The sequence below is a fragment of the Felis catus genome, chromosome D2 (assembly GCF_018350175.1).
Source record: "Felis catus isolate Fca126 chromosome D2, F.catus_Fca126_mat1.0, whole genome shotgun sequence".
Taxonomy (NCBI): Eukaryota; Metazoa; Chordata; class Mammalia; order Carnivora; family Felidae; genus Felis; species Felis catus.
In genome coordinates, this window is record NC_058378.1 from 52,706,806 (window position 1) to 52,733,834 (window position 27,029).

The following is a 27,029-nucleotide window of genomic DNA, read 5'->3' on the forward strand; positions in this document are numbered from 1 at the left end:
AAATACATGACTAGAGATATTAAAAAAACAAACAAACAAACATGGTAATAGTAGTCACCAAACAAACTTAAGACAGTAGTTACCTCCCAGAAGCAGGGGGAAAATGCAAATGAAGAAGGGCACATCACATGCCCAAACTGTATTTGTAACACTCTGCGTCTTTAAGCAGTATGTAGGAATGATCTGGTAAATGGTTTTGAACCTACCTCTTTTATGACAGTTAATGAATCTGTAAAAAGTTTAAAGTACTTAATACTTCATGTATAACAAAATAAACACACAATAAACAACAGCTACTGCTGTTATGATGTGAATTGTAGGAGAGACTCCTGGCTTCTGAGACTATCACAGAAATGGTGGCACCGAAGTAGAGAAGAAAGCTCAGTAAATGGTCTAGATAACTTTCTTCTACCTAAGAATCCATGGTGGAGAACACTGTGAATATGGCTGGGAAAACAAATACCAATTCAGTCTCTAGACACATACTGTCCTAATTTAGCGCTAACTCAGCTAGGTCATTTGTATCAAACTGAAATGCTGCTACCAAAATCCTGAATCTTACCTTTCTGGCTCTGTTACCATTACAGTGAGCTCCAGCAGTGGACTGAGGATATCAGGGTTGCTGACTGGAACCCTTCTACTCTGGGCCTGCTGGAGAGAGCACTGGCTTGGCAGCTGGAAGATTCAGGGTTTCTTGTCCTGACTCCATCACATATCAATTAAACAACCTTGGAAAAGTCTCCCAACATCTCCAAGGGGTCATTTATTTGGTCAGCAAAATAGGGCCAACATGGATACAGGTCCAGTTGTTAAGAGCTAGAGCTCAACACCCCCCCCCCCCCACCTGCATTTCCTAGCTGTGAGATACAGGCAAGTTTCTCAACCTTGCTAGGCCCCAGTTTCCTTATTTGTAACATAGAATAATAAAAGCACCAACCTCAGAGGATTGCTAGGAGGATTATTTGAATAATAAAGGCTCAGCATAGTGCCTGTCAGACAATAATTATTTAATATTAACTTGGGTTGTTATGAAGCTTATGAAAAGTGATAATGGATATGAAAAAGGTTTTGTAAATTATAAAGCTCAGTAAATGCTAGCCTACATTTTCATTGCAACAACTACTTTAAATACTATTAAAAAGAAAAAAGCTTACAAACTCAGTACTAATGTATACAAATACCAAATTTCAAGAAAAAGAATTTATTTTCCTGGAAAATTCTGAAGCCAAGCATATATATCTTATCATGTACGAAAGACTGAGTTTGAAGTTTTAGAAATCTGTTTTAGAAACTAGAGCCGTCTTGGAGCGCCTGGGTGGCTCAGTCAGTTGAGAGTCTGACTTCGGCTCAGGTCATGATCTCACAGCTCATCAGTTCTAGCCCCACGTCGGGCTCTGTGCTGACAGCTCGGAGCCTGGATCCTGCTTCAGATCTGTGTCTCCCTTTCTCTCTGCCCCTAACCCACTCACGTTCTGTCTGTCTCTCTCAAAGTAAATAAACATTAAAAAAAAATTTTAAGTAGAAACTAGAGCCATTTCCAACTGTATGTGTGATAAGGCTCTCATGGAAGGTCAACTTGCTAGTTAAAACCATGAAAATCTTAAGTGTTTTCTGAAAACCCAAGATTCTAAAAGTCATGTTAATATATCTATAGCTAATTACTTGGAAGTACAGTTGACCCTTGAACAACATGGGTTTGAATTCATGGGTCCACTCACCTGTGGATTTTTTCCAATAAATACAGTACTTGTATAAATAAATACAATTCAATAAATACTATAAATGTATTTTCTCTTAAGATTTTAACATTTTCTTTTCTCTAGCTTACTTTATTGTAAGAATACAGTATACAATACATAAAACATACAAAATATGGGTTGTTTACATTATTGGTAAGGCTTCTGGTCAACATAAGCTATTAGTAGTAAAGTTTTGGGGGGATTCAAAAGTTATACATGGGGGGGGCGCCTTGCTGGCTCAGTCATGGGAGTGTGTAATTCTTGATCTCAGGGTCATGAGTTTGAGTCCTATGTTGGGTGTACAGATTACTTAAAAATAAATAAACTTAGAGAAAAAAAGTTACACATGGATTTTCAGCTATGGGAAGAGTCAGCACTCTTAACTCCCACACTATTCAAGGGTCAATTGTATTATACATTTAAAAAAAAAAAAAAGCTCTTTCTTGGGGCTCCTGGTTGGCTTAGTCAGTTAAGTGTCTGACTCTTGATTTCTGCTCAATTCATGATCTCAAGTTCGTGAGATGGAGCCCCACACTATCAGCACAAGCCTGCTTGGGATTCTCTGTCTCTGTCTCTCTCTTTCTCTCTCAATAAGTAAAAATAAATAAATAAAAATTAGGGACACCTGGGTGACTCCATCGGTTGCGTGTCTGACTTTGGCTCAGGTCATGATCTCGCAGTTTGTGGATTCAAGCCCCGCACTGGGCTCTGCACTTAGAGCTCAGAGTCTGGAGCCTGCTTCGGATTCTGTCTCCCTCTCTCTATCCCCTATCCCCCAACTCACACACTGTCTTTCTCTCTCCCAAAAATAAACAAACACAAAAAAATTAAAAATAAACAAAAATTAAAAAGCTCTTTGTTCCTGCTACGGCATTCTTCTAAAAATCCTGGAAGGGACTAAAGCCTTTTGAGACATACAAATTTTCCCATAAAATTCTAAAGGGCAATTCTCCTGCACCTGGGTTAGGACATGCAAGGATAAGATGTAAGTTATGAGATGGGACTAGAGATGAAAACCTCATAAATGCCTTAATAAAGCACCTGTATACTTGGTTAATCCAGTTCTAGGTTTCTGTAAATTTCTAATTTTCCACAGACACATATGCTAGCAAGGAAAAAAAAAAAAAGACAATAACAATGAAAAACAGTATCCGTGGAAAAACTTAGGGAATATTAAATGAGTAAGTGGGCTGAAACAATTCAAATATTTGTATAACCAAACAAATGAGTCATCATTCAAGGATGCTAGGGAACCAATTCATTATTTTGAAAACTGTAAATGAAGGGAACGAATCAAGCATTTGTCTTGCTTTTCCTATAACAACTGTACCACTGGGTGGTCAAATAGTAGGAGAAATAACAGAATTAGAATTAGGGAAGTGATGCACTGAGGATGAATGGTTGCAACACTAGACATTATATGACCCTGACAGAAGACCACATCACCACCTAGGAAGTCTTGTCCAAAAACCCCATGAATCTGATCAAGCCTCTATACTCACCTGCCAATTTGTGGAAATACAGAGGTCAGAGATAGGAATATGTTAAAATATATTGTTGGGGATGCCAGCAGGAAAATCTAGGCTATGAGAAGCTCTATGCAGCAACCAACCTCATCCTTCAATAAATAAATTCCAGGGTGGGGAGGGGAGGGAGATAAGGATGAACCTATACCTACAGAGTAAAAGATATTTAAGGACCTATCACTCACTAACATTTGAACATTATGTGGACCCTAATCCAAATAAACTTTTAAAATTACAGGTTTTTATGAGACAACTAGAAATATGAAAACTAGATTGGCTATTAGTGATAATATTGTTTTTAAAAGAGTCCTCATCTTTGAGAGGTATATACTGAAATCTTTGTGAATGAAGGGATATGCTATCTAGGATTTCTTCAAAACAATACAAGGGGGTGAATGGGAATGTGGATCAGTCTGGACGGGCCAGAAGCAGGGCGATGCATACACGAGATGCATTACAGTATTTGCTTATTTTTGTATGTTTTAAATTCTTCATTTAAGAAGGAGGGAGAGGGGCACCTGGGTGGCTCAGTCGGTTAAGCGTCCAACTTTGGCTCAGGTCATGACCTCATGGTTTGTGAGTTCAAGCCACAAGTCAGGCTCTGTGCTGACAGCTCAGAGCCTGGAGCCTGCTTCAGATTTTGGGTCTCCCTCTTGCTCTCTGCCCTGCCCCCACTCATGCTCTATCTCTAAAAAATAAACATTAAAAAAATTTAAAAAAAAATAAAAGGAAGGAGACAAAGAGAAGAAGGTAAGGGAGGAAAAGTAAATGATTAACTTTTATCAGGATCTGATTTTGTATCATTACCATCATCTCAAGATCAGGAGTCCTTCAGTTATCTTGTTTGCATTTCCTATTTTTCATTTCCAGTCCATTTTCTTGCTCTGTTCCTTCCTTTTCCTATGCAAAGTGTCCTTTGTTATAACTATTCTAACTTGTTTTCTCCAAAAGACACTGGGCTCACTCCTTGGTCCTTTCTTTTTGTCATAGTTCTGGGGGCCAACCTAACATTATGGTAAAGAACACGGGCTTTGAGTTCAGACTGATGTGATATCAAATCCCCGAACCCACAAAGAAAGTTCCACCACCACCCCACCTCCCTCTCCCTGCATGCCCCTCAAGGCCATTCTCTCTCAGTATTCATTTCGACATCTGTCACAGGGCATGATGAAATTTCAGTACCGTGGTAAACATTAAGTGAAATCATATTAGGTAGAATACCTACTCAGTGTGTGGCATTTAATACTCATACAGTAAATATTAGTTCCTTTTCCTCTTAAACGGCTCTTCCTTTCTTCTGCTTAAGAAAATCCTACCTACCCTTCAGGAGAATTCAGTTTGCATATCCTCTGAGGTCCTGGAGAATTCAATTCCAGGCAACCCTAAGCAGGCAGAATAGAATAGTGATTAAAAGTAACAGATCTGGGTTTAGAGCATGCCCCAGCACTTAAAGCTGAGTGATCACAAGCAATTTATCTTCTCTCAAGTCTTAGTTTACTCATCTATAAAATGGAAATAATAAGGGTATATACCTACTGGGAATACTGTAAGAATTAAATTAAACAATCCAGGTAAATTACTTAGCACAGCAGTCAATAAAAATTAGTGAGGAGGAGGACAAAGAAGAGATAATGATCCCAGAAAACTAAACCCAAGGTTATACTCCAGTGAAATCCTGGGTGTGTCTTAACTTTCCAACACAACTATAAGCACTTTGAATATAAAGATCCTGGTTACATTTCTTTGCATATTCTAATGTACTTTACATGTAGGGGGGTTAAAAGAAGAATTACTTGTCAACTAAGAGAGAAAGACTCATCTGGGCCAACTTGTAAGACCCTGCTCAAATTCTTATCCTATAGTACAAACTACAAAACACAGTAGAGTAAATAACTAAGTTTCCCCTACCTACTTGACTTCCTTCTTTTATTTTCTTTCCAGCTGCTCCCATCATGTCTGTGGTGTTAGGTTAGAGAAACAGATCACTAAAAAATAACCAGAACTAAGATTTTCTCTTTTCTTTTTCCTTTTACAAAGTATTTTTTAAAATCCAACTTATTAAACATTATTATAGACCCCAGACTTTTCTCCAACCACTTCACACGGACAACCTCACTTAATTCTCATGTCAACCTGATATGGGAGGAAACTGAGGCCTACAGAAGTTAAGCAACTTGCCCAGTGTCCCTGAGCTAGCCAGTGGTAGAGCAAATATTTAAATAGAGTGCTGCCCAACTTAGGAGGCCAAACTTTAAATCACCTAGAATATACTAGTTAGAGATGGGAATCCTGGCTGAAGTTTGAGGGTAGGAGAGCCATAAAGGGATTCAATGAAGACATGTGTGGAGACAGATTTAACACACAACATCTAGGAAAACAACTTTCAAACAGAGTAACTAACTTGAAACAGAAAAATACTTGCCAGATGTCAGTTTGAGAATGTGAGAACTCTCAGCATGGGAACGAAGATACAAGAAAAAGAATCGTAATTTAAGGGCTTGTCCCACTTGGTTAGACAAAGGTTTGCAAAACCAAACGCTTACCAGAACAAGACAGGTAACCTGCAGCTATCTTTTGACACAGATGTGCTTATGTAGTAAACATACAAACAGTCCCCACACACAAAAGGAGGCCTTCTTCTGCTCATCCTGAAAAGTGTCACCCTCTCAGTCTTTCATTTTTCCATTTGTGATAAATGGGTAAAAGAAATATTTCACATTTATCCTTAAATGTTTAAACATACAGACTTACACCATGTACACCTATGTACTCACCACCCAGTTTTACCACGCTTCACATTTTGCCACATTTTGTTACAAATCTTTCTCCTCCTAGAGATACAGTCTCTCCTGCCTGTCTCTGTCTCCCCACTCGCAGACATACTAAAGGGAAGTTGGTGTTTAAGCATTCTCATGCACATTTTATACCAGATCATATACACATACAGACATTACGAGATACAGTATTGGTTTGCCCGTCTTCAAATTTTATAGAAAGCTATCACACAAAACACATTGTGCAACTTGCATTTTGCTCAAAATATTTTGCTCTTTACCTGGTTTCATACATGAGTTCTAGCTCACTCATTTTAACTTTTATAGAATACTCTACTGTATGCATAGACCAAAATGTATTAATTTATTCAACTGTTGCTGGACATTTAAGTCATTTCCTACTTTTCACTAGTTCAAAAAATGCTTCATGAGAATTCTTGTGTATGTTCCCTGTGCACAATAACTAAAGTTGTTTCTCTCTAGAGTACTTGTGAAGAAATGAATTCCTTGGGTCAAAGGGAGTAGGCGTCACTTTATTAGACATTGCCAAATTGTTTTACAAGGTGGATAAACCAATTTATTTTCCCATCAACAGCATATGAGTTTCTGTTTTCCTGCATCCTCACCACAATCCTCAGTTCCGCCTGACTTTGTTGCCGCCAACCGGATAGGTGTGAAATGATATCTCAGTGTTTTTATTTTTTAATTATTTATTTTAATTTCCCCCTGATTTTAATGATTTGAGCAACTTTTTTATGTTTACCCAAATACCCTCTTCTGTAAACTCCATATTCATATCCTTTGCCTATTTTTTCTAACGAGCTGTTTTATCTTTCACTTATTTACTTATACACCTTTTTATGTTACATGCTTTGCAAATACCTTCAATGAGTGTATGGATTATCTTTTGCTTTTATGTCTATTGAACAGAAATTTTAAATTTTGATGAAATCAAATTTATCTTTAAACCTATGATTTATCTTTATCTCTAAAAGATACAGTTTGTGATATTAGTATCAGATGTACAATCCAGTGACTCAACAATTCTATACTTTACTCAGTGTTCGTGTAAGTGTACTCTTAATCCCCTTCACCTATTTCACCCATCCCTCTACCCACCTCTCTTTTGGTAACCATCAGTTTCAGTTTGTCCTCTATAGTTAAGAGTCTGTTTTTTAGTTTATCTCTTTTTTTCTTTTAAGAATGCTTTCCTTAAGATGAAAAAAATCTGTATTTTCTTCTACAAGTTGTAAAGTTTCCTTCCCATAATTAGGTCTAATTGACCTGGAATTTATTTTTATGCATGGTATGACATAAGCATCTAATTTTACTTATTTCTACACAGATAACTAGTTTCTCCTCTCCTCATCTATTTGTAATGTACCTCTGTCTTAGGTCAAATTTCTATGTATGTGTGCTATGTTTCTAGGGTCCATAATCTCTTATCTTCCTGTATTCTTGCAATAGTTCCGCTACTGTAACAACTAGAACAGGAAGTCTTGGTACCTGGGAGAATTAGTCCCTTCTTTGTTGTTCTTAGTATCTTAGTTATTCTTGGCCCTTTACTCTTATTAATTTTATAATCAGATTATCAGGTTCTTCAAACAAACAAAACAAAACTAGGGCTTTCAATTGGCACTGCATTGAATTTAGATAAATTTGGGGTGAACTTACATTTGTGTGATACTGAGGTTACCCATTCATGAACATGGTTTATCTCCCCATTTACTCAGGTATTCTTTTATATCCACTATATATTTCTCACACCTCTTGTTAGATTCATTTCTAAACACCTTAAAGCTACTTTTATACTGTAAATGAAATTTTTTTTTCCTGTAATGTTTTTCTAAATTAATTACTATGGATACAAAAATACAATTTTGGTGTTTCTTGTCTTTAGGCAACCTGGGTGAATTATCTCAGTGTTCAGGAATAAGTTTTGCTTCCTTTTCTACCTCTTTTTCTTTTTTTTCTTTTGCTTCCTTTCTACCTCTTATACAGCACGTTGCCTTCTCTTGTTTTACTGCAATGATACAGCTGAATAAAAAAGTTATTACAGGGTATTCCTGTTTTGTTTTCACCTTTCAATGGAAATCCTTTTGAAACCTCATCAATAATTTTCATGTTTGATGCAGGTTTTTATCAGCTCCAGAGTTTTTTGTTGTTTTTGTTCATGAACGAGTGCTGAGCTTTATCAAATGTCTTTTCTGAGCCTACTAAAATGACTGCCTAACACTATGGACTATTTACACTGTGGGTTGGAACCCATTTGATTGTAATGAAATAAATTTAATGTATTGACAGACCAGAATTTTTTTTTTTTTTTTTTTTAAAGAAACAGAATATAACAAGGTATACCAAGATATTAGGCAGATACTGTTTGGTAAAAATGTTTGTTTTAGCTGCTTACACAAACAGACGTATATGTGCTCTGAGTTGCTAAGTAAAACGTGCTTCTTACAGTGGGTTGTATACAAAAGAGTTTGAAAGCAACTGATCTATACTATTTTGAAGCATGAAAAACCCACTAGAAAGAACAAACATCTTATCGCAAGGTTTTCTTAAAAATAAATAATACTTGGCTTTTGTTCATTTAAAAATAGCCAGCTTGGGCGCCTGGGTGGCTCAGTCAGTTAAGAATCCGACTTTGGCTCAGGTCATGATCTCACAGTTTGTGGGTTCGAGGCCTGCCTTGGGCTCTGTGCTGACAGCTCAGAGCCTGGAGCCTGCTTCAGATTCTGTGTCTTCCTCTCTCTCTGCCCCTTCCCTGCTCGTGCTCTCTCTCTCAAAAATAAATAAACATTAAAAAATGATAAAATAATAAATAAAATAAATAAAAATACCCAGCTTTTCCTGATACTTTTATTTTAAAAATGTTTTAAATATATTTTTAATATTTTAAATATTATTATTAACATAAGTCATACTCTCTTGATGGAGAAAATGACCCACATTCACAGAAACATCTTAAGTCACTCAAAAGTAACAGAAGTAAATTAAGTATGACTTTTTGACAAGGATTCTTCTTCAAGGATCATTTCTGTAAAATGTTATATGTATAATTTCCAGGGTGAGGGTATACAGCTTCCATCATATTTTCAAACATATCTGTGACCTTAAAAACAGACAGAACCTCTCCTCCAAAAAGTTTAAAGTTAGTTTATACTTCTAAAATCAGAAGGTAACCTGGCATTTGCACATTTTCTATACTTTTCTATGGAGTCTGGCTCAGTCATCTTTTAGCTGTTTATATTATTACCTCATACTTTGCTGACTAACTGGATGGCCTTGTCAGTGGTTTATAAAAACAAGCCTGCCCTCAGAATCCATCCATACATATATGACCATTCAATGTTTCTCTTTGCCCATCCCTCCCAAAACCTTCCTCTAGAACACTTGAAGGCTGTTCCTTGTTTGTGACCAGAAGTAATATTACCCACCTTATTCACTGTATTTATTTTTGGAAGATCTGTGGCTGCTTCCTGATTATGCCGATTACAATTTGTCACCAGTGAGGCTGTTTAAAAGAATGCAACTCCCAAAGAGGAGCTCCAACACGTTCTACACAATAGCAGCATTGTTGGTGTAAGTAATCTAACCTACCAGAGGGACTACTTAAAGGACAACTACCATTTGGATGTAATGATTTTGAAATTTGTTTTTTTTAAACTCACATCCCCTTCTTAGGGTGCCTGGGTGGCTCAGTGGGTGTTAAGAGTCTGACTCATGGTTTCCACCCAGGTCATGATCTCATGGTTCGTGGGTTCGCGCCCTGCATAGGGCTCCACACTAACAGTGTGGGGCCTGCTTGGGATTCTCTCTCTTTTCACCCCCCCAAAGTAAATAAATGAACTTTAAAAAATAAATCTCACCTCCCCTTTTTGACATGCCATGCATGCTGATGTTCTCCACAAAGGCTACCTTTCAAACAACTCAGCATTACATAGACATTTTAGGGACCACAGTATTCATCTTAACAATGACATCGATATTGAGTGCCAAGTACTAGAAGTCTAAAGAATATCATTGTTTCTAATCACAATGTATAAAAACTCCTAATTTGGGGCATCTGGCTGGCCCAGTCGGAAGAGCATGTGACCCTTGATATTGGGGTCATGAGTCTGAGCCCCACACAGGGTGCAGAGACTAGTAAAAAAAAAAAAAAAAAAGAAAGAAAAAGAAAAAAAAAAGATAAATAAACTGAAAAAAAGAAACAAAAACAAAAACAAAAAACTCCTTTTAATTCTGCAATGCTATGCTAATTTCCTGGCTGCTGTTGGATATATTGGAATGGTATCCAAACTGAAAGAAAGCTGTCTTTATAGTCTTAAAAAAACGTTCTCCAAATTAAGTTATATAATATGCATAAATTTGTAAGTACACTAAGCAATCTATTATTTTTATGCCATTTTATAATCCCCAAAGCAGTATTTTAATCATAGCAACCTGTTAACAACGATTACATCTGGTGAGTGGGATTGGCAGGAGATGAGGAAAAGAGAGAGTTTTTGTGTTTGCTTCTTGAATACTTTTGCACTATTTAAATATTTAAATTAAACATGTACTTCTTTCCTAATGTTTATTTATTTATTTTGAGAGAGAGAATGTGTGTGTGGGGGGGGGGGGGGGGAGGGAGGGACAGAGAGAGAAGGAGAGAGGATCCCAAGCAGGCTCCACACTGTCAGCCTGTCAGCACAGAGCCTGCCACTGGACTCGAACCCATGAACGGTGAGATCATGACCTGAGCCAAAAACCTGGAGTTGGACACTTAACCAACTGAGCCACCCAGACACCCCTAAATATGTATTTTTTAATTAAAATCTGAATAACGAAAAAGGGTACAATTATGAAGTCAAGAATCTCCACATTTATTTTATTCTACTCCCTGTCATCCCACCCCTAGTCTCCTTCCAGGAGACTGTAGCACTCTATGTAGAACTCTTCAACTTTCCAGCTCCCACACAGCCAGCCCCATGAAGGACAGTAGGCATGTGTAGGGAGTACAAGCGGAGGTCATGGGAGCCAGAGGATTCAAGGAGCCTAGAAATGAGCACTTAAAAAGCACTTCTCTTTGGAAGGTAGATTTCAGAATACAAGGATCTATTCTCTTCTCTCTTTGAAATGCTAGTTAACATCTATTCACACCTTTAACAGCTCTATTCCTTAAACATTTAGACCCCTGTTTAAATGAGGGCTGGGGCACCTGGGTGGTTCAATCCTTTAAGTGACCAACTTCAGCTTAGGTCATGATCTCACAGCTTGTGAGTTCAAGCCCCGCATCAGGTTCTGTGCTGACAGCTCAGAGCCTGGAGCTGCTTCGTGTTCTGTCTCCCTTTCTCTCTGCCCCTCCCCCACTTGCACTCTGTCTCTTGTCTCTCTCTCAAAAGTAAATAAACATTAAAAAATAAAAAATAGGGGCGCCTGGGTGGTGCAGTCGGTTAAGCGTCCGACTTCAGCCAGGTCACGATCTCGCGGTCCGTGAGTTCGAGCCCCGCGTCAGGCTCTGGGCTGATGGCTCGGAGCCTGGAGCCTGTTTCCAATTCTGTGTCTCCCTCTCTCTCTGCCCCTCCCCCGTTCATGCTCTGTCTCTCTCTGTCCCAAAAATAAATAAAAACGTTGAAAAAAAAATTTTTTTTTAAATAAATAAATAAATAAATATTTTTTTTTAAATGAGGGCCAGAGTAACCCCTCTGGAGGGCTAAATAATTGCTTAGGTCACTACTACTGCAATTTTAAGAATATCATCCCAAGTTTTATGTATGAAGTCCACTGTCAAGAGCCTATTTGACATCTTTCTTTTTGAACTACTAGCCAAAATGCTAGTCACCTGTTAAAGGGATTATAACCACTTCATTCTTACTGTTTCTGAACTCTGAATTCTATCCTATACCTTGTTATCCAACAAACTTGCTTCATATTTGATCACTCTTCTTAATAACCCATCACTTTTTCCATGAAACTCACATACCTAAGCTTCAGCCTCATCTCAGATCACAAGTCACAAATATAAATGCTGACACAGAGACCAAGCAGACGACCTAAGTGTAGTGGTATGGTAAGAAATAACAGGGAGTAGCAATGATATAACAACATTTCCTCAGGATTGGGAGTTTATAAAGAACAGCATAGATAGGAATGGGAGTTCCAAAATCCTCTAACCTGAACTATAAAATACAATACTGTAAAAAGAGGCCAGGGGTTTAAATGAGGTCAGAGAGAACTAATGCATGAAAGCCGCTGTTGACAAACCTGTCCCAAATTTGCTGAAGGGGTGTTTGGGATTCCCTGTAGCTTTTTCCAACTGAAAGAGTCTCCAGGCATCGTTCATCACATTCTTCTCATGTTCTGAATCAACTGCATTCACCTCTCTGTCTTTGCAACTCTCATCAAACAAGGGGCACAGGAAAAACTGTGCAAACCTAAGGGTAGGAAACACAATTAACAATTTGAAAGCTGTTATTTTAAAAGAGTAGCCTTTAAAAATATATTTGAAACTCAACAGACAGGAAGTATGAATTCTACAGAACCAAAAACACTACCACTGCAACCAAGAAAAAGAAATGCAAAATAAGTTTTAAAAAAATAACAAAAGAAAAACATTGGACATGTATAAATTCAGAGAAGTCGATCTACCCCAGAGATATTAGTGAAAATATACTCAGATCTACCAGACTGCCCCTGACCCCAACACACACTTCAGAGGCTGGACTTGAGCTTCTAAGTGGCTACAGATCAGAGGTTCCCATCACCTCCTCTGGTTCAATAAATTTGCTACAACAGCTCACCTGACTCACAGAAACATTTTACTCACTAGATCACCAGTTTATTATAAAAGGAAATAATTCAGGAAGGGCCAGATAGAAAGGATGCACAGGGATGTACATGGGAAGAGGCACAGAAGCTACTCTCCCTAAACCTCCATGCTTTCACCAACCTGGAAGTTGTACAAACCCTGTCCTTTTGGGTTTTTATGAACACTTCATTACATAAGCATGATTGATTAAATCACAAGCTACTGGTAACTGAACTCAATCTCCAGCCCCACTTGGAAGGTCTGGGATTTGGAGAGAAAGTTCCAACCTTTCTATAGCAGGGCTGGTTGCCCTGGAAACAAACTGTCAGGTTACCTACGGGCTTTCCAAAGTCACCTTATTAACATGCCAAAAGACACCTTTAATACTCTCATTACTTAGGAAATTCCATGGGTTTTAGGAGCTATGGGCCAGGAACAGGAAGAAAAACCAAATACAGATTTCTTATTATAAATCAAAATATCACAACAGCAAAAAGTCAAGGCAGACTTATAAAGACAGTAGCAATCTATTTAAGATTTGCAATTTGGCAAGTCATGAAAATCCCTGTTATATATTGCTAATTCTCCAAAAAAGGAAAAGGCAGGTGACAGTTCTTGGGCAAAAAAATCTTAAACTTACAGTCTGAGGTGCAACTGCACTTAAGACTCAGACATTTTAGGACAAACTAAGTGACCTACTTTTTAAAGGCTCTATTTGAATATTTTTTCTTCCTCTAGAGAAAAACAAACAAACTTTATTAGTGGGGAAAAAATGATGGAATAAAAAAATCTATGACAGTAGCTTGACTAAGACACAATTATGAGCTTTTATAAAATATTAACAGAATTTTAAAATTTTAATAAGCAGTGATTCAACAAATAACTTGTCATGTAACTCTGACATAAGTAACCAAATGCTTTTCTTGAGGTTATTCTTTAGTAGTAGTAGTAGTACTAAAGTTTAACTAAAATGACTTTAGTTATAAGTTAACTCTCCTATATCAGGTTACAATTTAAAGCATGATTTCATATAATAAATCTTAAACTTTAGATTCCATTTTATAAAAATTAAGATCCAGAATTCAGATGAAGCCACAAGCAGAGTCTGAATGGGGCCTTAAGAGACTCCTGAGTCTATGGACATCTCAGCAACTGTATTTCACAGTTCAGCTGTCAAAGAGACTGTTATCACTACCTGATATTTATTTTATGCACACAGTAAATACGATACTGTGCTAAGCACTTCACACAAACCAATCCAAAGGGAAACTCCACCTATCTATACGCGGGAACAGCTATTTATGGATAGGTAACCTCTTTTACCTATCTCAATACATTTAAGCTGGTAAAAGCGCCTAATAGCTACATACCATAGCTGGATAGGTCCACGTAAAGGGTCATGATAATGACACAGTAGAATCAATATTTTAAAAACATGCTCTTATGTAAGAGGTTTTTTTTTCCCCCTCTGAGTCAAGTAACAGACATCCTCCATCATACAGAGATTATATGAACATCTGCTGTAGCATTTGTAAAGCAGGAAATTAAATTCAGTGTATGATCCCAGGGAACTCATTAATGGTAGTCTTCTGGGAATACATATAAAAGATGATTACACTTCAAAGCTGCTGCCTAAAGACCGAAACATAATCTAGAATAAGTAAGAAACAGACCACTATGACCTAGCCATGTATCCTGAACCCATGCCTCTGCCTTGTTAATGTTCTTTGCACTAAGGAATAAATTCAAACTATTAGGTTTTCAAAAAATATGTAATGACTGTTATCAATATAAGCAAATAAAGCTATCACTAAAACTGCTAAGTCAACGTTAATTATAGACCCATAAAAAAGTTGCAGAATTACACTTTCTTGGCAATATAGAAAACTGTAAAGTTACCAAGGAAAAATTACTTTGGATAATTAATCAAATCACTAATATGACAAAAAATTAGAAACTGTTAGCTGTGTAGAAAACTAAGAAATTAAATTGACCTAATGGAGCTTGCTCCAGGAAATACTTTCACAAAATGTCCCCAGGGTTGAAAACAGCAGGTCAAAACATTTTGTGTCACCACAATGAGACATCACCTCACACCAGTCAGAATGGCTATTATCAAAAAGGCAAGAAATAACAAGTGCTGACCAAGGATGTGGAGAGAAGGGAGCCCTTGTGTCGGTGGGAATGTAAACTAGTGTAGCCACTGTGGAAAACATTATGGAGGTTTCTCAAAAAGTTAACAATAGAATGACCATGTGATTCAGCAATTCCACTTCTGGGTATTTACCCCCAAAAAACCAAGAAACAAAAAACACTAATTTGAAAAGATTTACGCATCCTTATGTTCACTGTGGCATTATTTATAATAGCCAAGATATGGAAACAACCTAAATGTCCATGGATGGATAAATGGATAAAGAAGATATAGTACATATATGCAATGGAATACTACTCAGTCATTAAAAAAAAAAATGAAATCTTACCATTTACAACAAGATGGATGGACCTAGGAGCTATTATACTAAGTGAAATAAGTCAGAGAAAGACAAATACCGTATGATCTCACATATATGTGGAATGTAAGAAACAAAAGTCACAGACACAGAGAACAGACTGATGGTTGTCAGAAGAAAGGAGGTTTGGGGGTTCGGTGAAAGGAGTCAAAAGATACACACTTCCAGTTATAAAATATTAAGTCACAGGAATATAATGTACACCATGGTAACTATAGCGAATAATATTGTATTGCATACCCAAAAGTTGCAAAAGAGTAAATGTTAAAAGTTTTCATAGTAAGAGAAAAAAATTTTTGTAACGTTGTATGATGACATATGGTAACTAGACTTACACAGTGGGGATCATTTTGCAATGTATACAAATACTGAATCATCATGGTGTACATCTGAAACTGATATAATGTCAATTATACTTCAATTAAAAAAAAATTCTATATCCACTAAGCATAGACTAGAGTAACTAAAGGAGAACAGAATGTTTAAGTTCTACATTCTGGAATAGGAGCATATTTGAAAAGAAATCCATGACACTGTAACAGTTTATTCTTCATCATGTGCTTCAGATATAATACCAATTAGAATGGGAAGGGCTGGGGAGAATTTTATAAGTCCATAAAATACTGTATAGGGCTGAAGACTGGTTTAAAGCCATGCCATTATTTTTCCTCTACCACAAAATAAATAGACAGTATCACTCATTTTCTTTCTTTTTTTTTTTTTTTTTTTTATAAAACGCGTTGAAAAATACTGGTTAAAATACTTTTTGTTAAGCTACAAAGCTGTGAAGACATCTTTGTAAAAATAATAATTATTACTACTATTAGTGTAATAAAGTGCACAAAGTTGAATAATCTATAAGATATCAGCATTACCTGTCTAGGGCACCTTCTAGATGTTCATGGGAAACATCAAAATAGTAATTGGTATGTTCTCCACTAGTAAAGGCATTTGAACTTCCTGCATGCTCACTAAGAAACTGGCTGTATTCATTTTCTTTAGGGTATTTCTTTGTTCCCAAAAATAGCATATGTTCACAAAAATGACTTAAGCCAGCAATATTTGGAGGATCTGACAATGAACCTGAAAGACAAGAGAAAAACACATACAACAAAAGTTTTTTTTTGTTTTTGTTTTTTGTTTTGCAGATGATCTGCAAGTTCTGTTAACATGACAACTCCAACCATACAATGAGAGAAAGTTAAGCACAGGCTGCTCTAAAATGGTACTGTTTAGGTTACAGCCTCAGCTTGTGATATTAATTAGTTAGCAACTTTGGGCAGATTACTTAGCCTCTCTGGACATTACCTTTCTCACACATCACAATGGAGGGAAGGTAAGACTTGAATTCATTGTTTTATAAGAGCAAGAGCTCCTAGTTCTTACATTTTATTGCAGGAGATAATACAATGTAGTGGTAAGAACATAGATTTAGGGTTACCAGCTCTGCTGACTGTGAAATTCTGAGCGCAATACTTTATCTTGACTCACTTTATATATATATATATATACACACACATACGTATATATGATCTAGGGAGCTGTGTGAACACAAATTAGATGATATTTGCAAAGCACACTACGTTGTACTTGGCAATAATTATTTGTTCAACACTCGATGGTTATTACCTTATTTCCTCAATTTTAAAATGTCATTGAGTTAAAGTTTTTCAGAGAGGAAAATAAGAAAAATACTTACGTACGTATAGACAAGAATCTACTTGATTAAGGCCACATTAAACATGGAGGAAATATCCACACAAGAATCTAGAAAATATGGTATTTCCTAGTATACCAAAACTGTACAAAAGTAAAAGCATCATCACTGTTACTGTAAAGGATGGGAATTAATTTGCCTGCTGCTAAGTCACCTTAGCTGAGAACCTAACAAAATGACTTGGTAAATAAATGTAAGATTATTTGATTTTGACAAACGTAGATTGCTAATTGGACTATTGTACAAGGTAAGGTACATCAAACTGATAATCATGAGGTCTTTATTTGCACACACATGGCAAGTTCTAATAAATGTCAACATTAGATCAAGAAAACAGAACAGGGGCGCCTGGATGGCTCAGTCGGTTAAGCGTCCGACTTCAGCTCAGGTCACGATCTCGCAGTCTGCGAGTTCGAGCCCTGCGTCGGGCTCTGGGCTGATGGCTCAGAGCCTGGAGCTTGCTTCCGATTCTGTGTCTCCCTCTCTCTCTCTGCCCCTCCCCCGTTCATGCTGTGTCTCTCTCTGTCTCAAAAATAAATAAACGTCAAAAAAAAAAAAATTAAAAAAAAAAAAAAAGAAAACAGAACAAAGCTTAATTCACAATTTTAAATTGTACCTATGTGTACATCAAGTGCTGCCGATGACTTATCCGTGGTCGGATCACTGATAAGAAGTACTTTGATACCATTGGCCAGCTCTAACCCACGGTATTCTCGCTTGTCTTCAGGAGACTTGATAATGTGATTTCCTAGTCTCTTGATAGCTGGATTATTCATCTTGCTGTAAGTCTTTTCTTGGAAGCTGAAAATAAAACATTAGTAATTGTTGCATTGTAGCTTTTTCTTTTTTTAAGAATAAAGAATAGGGGCGCCTGGGTGGCTCAGTTGGTTTAAGCATCCCATTCTTGATTTTGGCTAAGGTCATGATCTCACGGTTCGTGGGATCAAGCCCCACAACAGGCTCTGTGCTTCATAGCATGAAGCCTGCTTGGGATTCTCTCTTTCTCTCTGCCCCTTCCCCAGTTGCATGTGCATGCATGCACTCTCAAAATAAGTAAGTAAACATTTTTAAAAAAAGGTTAAAAAAAAGAATACAGAATAATATCAAGCAAACCCATATAATACATCATCAGATAAAACAATATATCTGGAGGAAATTTTTTTTTATAGCTTATCTACTGGGGATAATCATTCCTCTCCTCCCTTTTACCCCTCATTGTTTTGTTAGAGAAATACTAACAATATTGTTTTTGTGGAGTCATATTTGATCTAGGAGAGCACTTGGATGGGGATTTGAGACAGGATAGGTTGGGCGATGAGCTGGTCAGTATGCTGACCTAGAACAGAGTTTTAATTACCAATAACTGCTTTCCCACATGTTTTGGAAATATTTACTAAAGTAAGATGAGAGGTTGTGTAAGGATTATTACTGGATCAACCAAAAACATTGCTCAACCTGATGACATTCAAAGATACGGCAGATCTAGAATTCATGGGTCTGATATGCACATGCTCAGAACATAGGGGGCAATCCCCAATGAGAAAAAAAAGTCCTGTAAAGTCCTATACAAAATAAGAGATATGGGCTTCACTATGAAGATGGCAAAAAAGGGGCACCCGGGTGGCTCAGTTGGTTAAGCATCCGACTTCAGCTCAGGTCATGATCTTGTGGTTTTTGAGTCAGAGCTCCGCATCAGGCTCTGTGCTGACAGCTTAGGGCCTGGAGCCTGCTTCGGATTCTGGATCGCCCTCTCTCTCTGCCCCTCCCCCACTGGCAGCGCATGCTCTCTCTAAGATAAACAATAAAAAATGTTTTTAAAAAAGAAAGCAGAGAAGAAACAAAACTACAAACAAAAAGTGGGAAGGACCCAAGTAATTTTTATAATATGGTGAAGAACGGAATGCCAGAGCAACAACAGTCCAGTGATCTTAACAAGAATGCAAGATAAGTTCTCTTACAAAGGACTTCCCATCCTCTGATAGTCCTCTCCTTCCCTCTCTAGGAAAGCTGAGTTACAGGATGTGCTATTAGCACACAGAATTCTGTGGGAGTGTTTGGTATTAGTGTAGAAGGGATTTTCCAGAATCTGAAATATGCATGTTTTTGAGACTAAGAGTAGATGCTATTTGTGTCTATGTTGGGGATCATTTAAGAGACAAAAATCAGCCTGTTATTATCGGTAGGCCAATAAACTAATCGGGTAAAGCCCCAAACATCCGAGACTACAGAGGAAAAATGACCCTATGCTATCATATTTTCTTTTTACCTGGAAGACAAAAGAAGTAGATCTGACTGCTTCTTAAAGACAGACAGACATCCAGATTTAAAGGTAAATCAGAAGGGGCATAAGTAGGCATTCAATTATTTTCAAGAATTTTTTTGCGCATTAAAGTATCTGGAAACTAAGGAAGGGAAAAATCCAGTTTGCTTTTAGCAGAATACCTTCCTCTCTGAAATTTCTAACTATTCTCCTGGGTAACAATTGATAAACCAAAGAGGTTTGTTCCTATTAAGATTGTCCCCTAGATCTCCCTTTAAGAAGACTATTTGAAATTTTAAAAATCAATACTATAGGCCATACTAAATGTATAATACTGGTTAAAAATCACATAGTACTTGGGTACTATGGCTGGCTCAGAAGAGCATACCAACTTTTTTTTTTAATTTTAATTTTTGTTAACATTTATTTTTGACAGAGAGAGAGAGAGAGAGAGAGAGAGACAGAGCATAAGTGGGGAGGGGCAGAGAGAGAGAGGGAGACACAAAATCTAAAGCAGGCTCCAGGCTCCGAGCTGTCAGCACACAGTCCGATGCAGGGCTCGAACCCACGGATTGCAAGATCATGACCTGAGCCGACGTCAGACGCTCAACCGACTGAGCCACCCAGGCACCCCTACCAACCCTTGATTTCAGGGTTGTAAGTTTGAGCCCCACATTGGGTATAGAGATTACTTTAAAAACTAATAATAATAATCACATAGTACTTTACACAGATAGTGCTAACAGTCTTGCTTTATTTACAGTAAAAAAAAAAAGTTCTTGAAAAACAGAAAATAAAAATAATACTAACATTTTTGGGGATATAAGGTCACTAACTGGAAATTTTAAGAGTAATCTGGACACTATAAAGTATTATTAACTACTCTTTTCTACTTCATTAGCCATAAGCCACTTATGTCAAAGACAGATGAAAATATCTGAGTGCTAAGTATTAAAAAAGGTGTTTTATGGTTAAAAGAATCTCAGGGTAACAGAAAAGTTCCACCTAAGCCTTCAAAGAGGGACACGAGAATAATAATCCTGGTTAAGGTACTTCCCAAAGGACAATGTGTTTGAACTGCAACAAACGTCTTAATACAGAGCTGATTTCGAAGACTTTAATTTGGGTTAAGATTAAATAAGGCATGAGACAGCCTCCATTAAGACTCTCAAGAAGAGCAGCAGACAGTAAGAAAGCTTAGTGTGCACCACAGAGAATAGCCTCTGCTCCCTCCCGTAAGGCTCTATCTACTAGAGGGAGGGAGGGTTTGGGATTTCACTAAGTGGGAGCAAAACCCAAAGGCTATTTATTGATTCCATTGCCATTGTGTTCACCTAGCTTCCCCTCCAGTGCTTGCCCCAGTTAGTCTGACCTAGGGGAAGCTAGGGCCACATATGACTAAAATGTGATGATGATGATGATGGAGCTCTAAAAAGTCTGTCCAACCCACAGCTGTGATGGGGAGATGAAATACATCTCACTTTGGTAGGACAAGTTGTCTTTTTCTGTGGGAGGTGAAAAATCCATCAGAAGTAAGATAACCACCCTCGACTACAGGCTACATTCTGTACCTTTTTTCAGGGCTCAATTTCCCTTGTCCAGATTTCCTTTTTTTTTTTTGAGGAGAAAAGTATGTACCATCGAGTTCCTCACAGGCATGTACAGAACTTATTTAGATACTGAAGCCACGCCTGATTGATATCCCTAGTATGGTTGAGAGCAAAGAGATGGATTTATTCTCTAGGTCAAATATAAAAATTACTCCAACTACTTTTAGACATTTGAACAAGAGATCAAAGACAACTATAAATTTCTATGCTGGCACTGTTACCCAATCAAATATCATGATTTTTTGAGGAAGTAAAAGCCAAAAGAAACAGTAGCAACATTTTCAAACAAGATCCATCCCCAGCAACCCATATTCAGTAGGCATAGTCTGGACTCCTACAGCATATCTATCAGCACGTCCCACAACAATTTGATTCTCACCTTCTGGAGAACTGAAGGAAATGATCGGGAACTCCTCTGATGATGAATTCATCAACAGCTTGCCTGTCTCTGTATTTATACTCATGAGATCACATCCCAGCTCCCTCATTAGCATAAAGCCTTCACGAGTAATTCTGACTTTCAGATGACAGGCTAGTGCTAACTCAAATGCTTTCCCAGACACTTGATATTTTTAACCTAAGTCAAAATCTTAGGAGCAATAAAATTACTTTCAATTTTAGTGACATTATCATACATTGGAAACTTCATAAGGCACAACATTGTCAGTGTGCAGCATTCTAATAAACTGGAGAGAGATTTAATAACTACAGCATCTTTTGTAATTTTGCTCAGAATTTAAAACAATGACTAAAATCACAATAGGTAAAAGCTGGAAGAACCATTACATGTTATCTGGTCCTTTGTAGTTCATGGCCTAGCAGCACCGGTTCTTCCTGAGAGCTTGTTAATGCAAAACATCAGAAACCACCAGAGACCCACTGAGCCAGAATCGGCATTTGAACAAGATCCCTAGGTGGACCAGTCCCCTCATCTTACTTAAAAGGAAACTGAAGCTCAGGGAACTTAAATCACTTGTCCAAGATCATACAGCAAAAAGTTACAATTAAAACTCAACTCTTCCAGTCCTGTGTCCACCCCAGCTCCCCCACAGCCACACGAACATTTAAGGAGGCCTATTTAGGTGCAGACACTACATCATGTATGTTAGCTCTAACAACCAGTACCCCAAAGCCCAAGGGCTTTCTGAAGGAACCCAGACTAGTCATAAGAAAACAGGTCATCAGCTTTAAAGTGTGGTGACAAGGTTGTTCCTGGGGTACTATGGGAGCCAAGAAATGGGCACCCAAGTCTATCTAGAAGGGGAGAAGGGAAAAGAGAGGAGGTAAGTGGAAGCATGCCAAATAAAAGGAAGGACACACCTGAGCAAAGGATGCATAGTGAGAAAAAAAACAGGCACAGAGCAGAAAAACAAGCAGTTGGTGTTAAAGAACTACAACCAGAACTTCCCCTGAAAGAGTATGGATTTTTATCTAGCCGTGTAAAGACCTAAACTGCATGTTTGCAAAATCAAATTCCCAAACAGGTCATTTCCAAATTCCCATACCAAGAGGAAATTTTTAATGCAAATAATCTTCTACTCCAATGACCTTTTGCAGTCTTTTTTCTCACATCTCTTTAAGGGTTTCACAGCCTATTTAACAGGAGACTGAAAATGTTTACTGTGCCTTTTGCTCTCTACCCACTTCCACAGCCCCAGACATATTTAAGGTTAGATCTCATCTATTTCTAATTTGTAAACGGATGACCTATAAAACCAAACAGGTGAGTGACCAGGCTAATAGCAAAATTATGAATCAAAACCTCCCTTCTGTGGAATCCATCCACCCACTCCCAAAATCATAAGCAGAAGTGGAGCTTGCCTATGGTGCTTCTCAATGGGGAGAAGGCACCCAGAGAGAAAATGCCTGAAATCAAAACTATACCATAAACATCCTTTCTTCCCTGAAAAGGGCAGAGGTAAGACAGAATATCAAAGTAGTAATGGTATGAGCCCTAGGATGCTTCCATATAAGACCACATATTCTCAAATACTATTCATGATACTTGACCTAAAAAATCACAACATATCTCAGGGAAGCATGTACCTATGGCTCTCCAGTTATAGAGACCAGTATACCTAAATCATATACCAGCTAGATCATAAAGGTGGGTATAAACTAAAATCCTGTCAATTAAATCTTACTTTCCTGTGATGAGATGCTTTGCCTTTGTTCCAGGCAGAATGTCATCTGTTCTAACTCTGTGCCCTCTGGAAAGAAGTTTGCTATGAAGAAATAAACCCTTAAATGGATTAAGGGTGGTTGCAATTGAAAGGAATCCTACAGCAGCATCATTTTAGAGATAAGTCTTTCGCAAATTTTTAGTTTTGATGCATCCATATCAATGGCTGTTCATTTAAAAAAATTTTTTTTCAATGTTTATTTATTTTTGGGACAGAGAGAGACAGAGCATGAACGGGGGAGAGGCAGAGAGAGAGGGAGACACAGAATCGGAAACAGGCTCCAGGCTCTCAGCCATCAGCCCAGAGCCTGACGCGGGGCTCGAACTCACGGACCGCGAGATCGTGACCTGGCTGAAGTTGGAAGCTTAACCGACTGCGCCACCCAGGCGCCCCTAATGGCTGTTCATTTTAAAGGTGACAAACTTGGGGCACCTTGGTGGCTCAGTTGGTTAAGCGTCCGACTTCGGCTCAGGTCATGATCTCACAATTCGTGGGTTCGAGCCCTGCATCGGGCTCTGTGCTGATAGCTCAGAGCCTGGAGCCTGCTTGGGGTATTGTGTCTCCCTCTCTCTCCACCTCTCCCCAGCTTGCACTCTGTCTCTGTCTCTCAAAAATAAACATTAAAAAAAATTTTTTTTAAAAGTCACAAGCTTAACATGGAACACTTTATAGAGGCTTTATGGAGGTTGAAGCAAATGAACAAAACCTCCATTTTATACCTCTTACCATAGCTACTTAACTACAGGTTTCTTACAGTTGTAGTATGGGGACTAGGATGTCTCACACCTTTTTCCTTCTTCCATAGGTACCCTTTAGGCTGTCAAAAAATTTAAGATACCACAGTACAAAACCCAAACTAGCGATTACTCTCATTTTTTAAAGTGGCATATGCTTAATAAACTGGTCATTTAATTTTCCCAGTCTCCCTAAGTGACAGGCCACAGGGCTGTTGATGGTCATCCTCCTCAACCTCAGAAGAGGAAACAAAAGCTCAGTGATTAAGTGACTTGCCCAAGGGCATTTACATAATTGATTTGTGGCACAGCTGGAACTATAGAAAGAAGAAGCCTATAGAAAGAGGAAGCGTGGGAAGGAGGAGCTGAAGGTGGTACTTAAGGAAACATATATCTGGCTTTCTTCCTCAGCTCCCAATTACCACCCCCACAGCCCTGCCCTGACCCCATTCCCCTCCCTGACAATCCCAAATAACAAAAACAAGGAAACAAAAATTAAAATAGGTCAAAATAAATGCTCCCAGGAGAGTCTTCAGTTCTTTTACTTTTTTCTCCCCATAGAAAACAGAGATAGGTAGTGGAAGGAGCCTGGAAGAATACTTCTAATCTGCCAAAGGAGTCCCTGTACTGAGAACCATATTACCCCATGATACTTTGATAATAAAAAATAAATAGGAAAAGGTATGGCAGGATTAAACGTATAGCAGGTTTAAAGAGAAAGAAGAGTGTGTATAATTGTCTCAAGCATGAAAGGAGATATGATAATAGTTACTACAGTAGATATGGTGGGGTTAAAGCTATTTTTCAGAAGCATACATTAAGCCACGGGAATGGAAAAAAGGAGAAAAATCATAATCATCTTGGTAGATGCAGAAGAAGCACTTAACAAAATTCAACAACGTGTCTTTTTTAAAAAGTCTGCAAAATGGGGTACCTAGGTGGCTCAGTTGGTTGTGTATCCGACTCTTGATTTCAGCTCAGGTCATGATCCCAAGGCCGTGGAATGAAGTCCCTGCTTAGGATTCTCTCTCTCTCCCTCTGCCCCTCTCCCTGCTTGCACACACTCTCTCTCTAAAATAAATTTAAAAATTAAAACTAAAAAAAGTCTGCAAACTAGAAACAGGAGGGAGAAAATTCCCTCATCTGAAAAAATATCCACAAAAACTACAGCAATTATACTCAGTGGTAACATAATGCAGATACCCCCAACCCCCTTCCTCACAAACAGGAGGTCACTATCCTCTTCTATTCAACAATGGACTACCAATTCTGACCAGTCCAATAATACAAGAAAAAGAAAACACATAAAGATGATAAAGGGGAAAAACAACATTATTCATAGATGACACGACTATGTATGAAGGGGTTCAGAGCAAGTCTCCCCAAAATGTGCCACTTTGGCATGTGGACTATTTAGAGCTGAAGGTCAAGAGAAACTTTGGCCCCTCATGTACCTACAAGAATCTAAATTGGAGTTCCTTCCCAGAAGTAGAGTTATTATCAGAGATAAATTTTATCTGAGTGACTCATGTATATAGGGGGCAAACATCTAATTATCAAATACCTGTTCTTTCTCCTGCCCTGTGAACTTCCCTCCTCCTCTTTAAGGCCCCAGACCCTATTCCATTCCCTAGCTCAGGATGGCATATATACCTCATTTTACCTTTCTGTCTTTGAACCTCTCATCCATGCAGGATGCAGAACTCACAAAATTAAACTGGATTTTCTCATGTCAATTTAAATCTTAGACCAGCCAAAAGAACCTTTGATGGTAGAGGAAAACTTTTCCTCCCTAACTATGTCAATAGAAAACCCCAAGAATACACTAACAGCTTCCATTTTTGGATAGGATAATAACAGGTCATAACGAGATTCACCTTCAATAAATAGGAAAAGCCATGATAAATTAGAAAATCATATTTTCAAAGATGTTGGAGAGTTGTGGAAGAAATGAGAATTGGATGAAGTACAAATCCCAGATGGGAGAGCCCTCTGAGATGAGCTGATGATCATCACCTGTCTTCTTCTCTGGGGCTATTTGCCAATTTTGAATGTAGACTGAAGATCACACTAGGCCCAAGCAGAAGAACTCTACTCAGAGAAGATAGAGGCTTTGGGGGATGCATGAGTTTGGTGTGACAGATTAAAGGCCCAAGATGCCCCAAATCCACAGCTGATTTTTGCCACAGGACATTTTCTGAGCTATCACTACATACCCACCAGAATGGCTAAAATGAAAACGATGGAAAACACCAAGTGATAGAGAAGTTATAGGGTAACCCAAACTCTCATACACTGGTAGTGAGAATGCAAACTGGTAAAACCATTTTTTAAAAACTGGCAGTCTATATTAAAGCAGACAGTATGACATAACAATTCATACATTAGATATATACCTGAAACAAATGCATTTATATATTCATAGCAATACTATTCATAATAGCCCAAACTAGAAATGATCAAATGTCAATTAACAGTGAAAAACAGACTGTGATATATTCACACAATGGAATAGTATGCAACAGTGAAAATGAAAAGCCTAGAACAAGGCACAAGGAGGATAAATCTCACTAACATAAGGCAGAGTGAAAGAAGCTGTATGCAAAGACTACTGTATACTTCCATTTACATAAAGTGCAAGAACAGGTAAAATCAAGCTAACAAGACTTTTATCAAGATACTGGTTACCCTTGGGGGCAGAGAGCAATCATCAGAAGGAAGTATGAGGGAGGCTTCTAGGATGCTGGTCACACGCCATTATAGAGATATACTCAGTTTGTGAAAAGTCATCAACCTGAACACTTATGATATATTTTAAGTTATTTAATAGAATTTTTGAAAATACCACAAATACAGTAAAATAAAGGAGGAAGGGGATACATGAATTACTCAAGGCTATAATTATCACGCACAAAAAAGTCATCTTGGAAATGGTGCCACAAAGATCCTGAGAAGTAGCTGTCCAAATCTAACAAGTGCTAAACCAGGAAGGCTAAGAAACAATAGTCCAATTAACATGATTATCTAACCCTTCTCAGGTGTGTCCTGAGACAATTATTTCTGTTGATGTCATCTTAGCCACAAGAAATAGGAGGCCCATATAAGTACAGCATGAGTCAATTTAACTAAGTCAATAATAAATTATGATGTTAAATATTTTAACTCAAGTCTTTACTCATT

General features: G+C 37.9%; 1 protein-coding gene across 4 annotated transcripts in view; it reads right to left on the minus strand.

The window, feature by feature from the left end:
• IDE (insulin degrading enzyme) overlaps positions 1–27,029 on the minus strand; it is a 111,694-nt gene that overhangs the window by 56,183 nt on the left and 28,482 nt on the right. For 3 of the 4 annotated variants that reach the window (XM_023240740.2, XM_023240739.2, XM_023240741.2), the window contains exons 2-4: positions 17,679–17,863; positions 16,221–16,428; positions 12,289–12,458 (exon numbers count right to left, since the gene is read on the minus strand). In XM_023240740.2, coding sequence (XP_023096508.1) covers positions 12,289–12,458; positions 16,221–16,428; positions 17,679–17,863 — 563 coding nt within the window. Of the gene's footprint in view, positions 1–12,288; positions 12,459–16,220; positions 16,429–17,678; positions 17,864–21,311; positions 21,458–27,029 lie in introns of those variants that run through there. The other variant, XM_019813543.3, reaches the window with a different exon arrangement.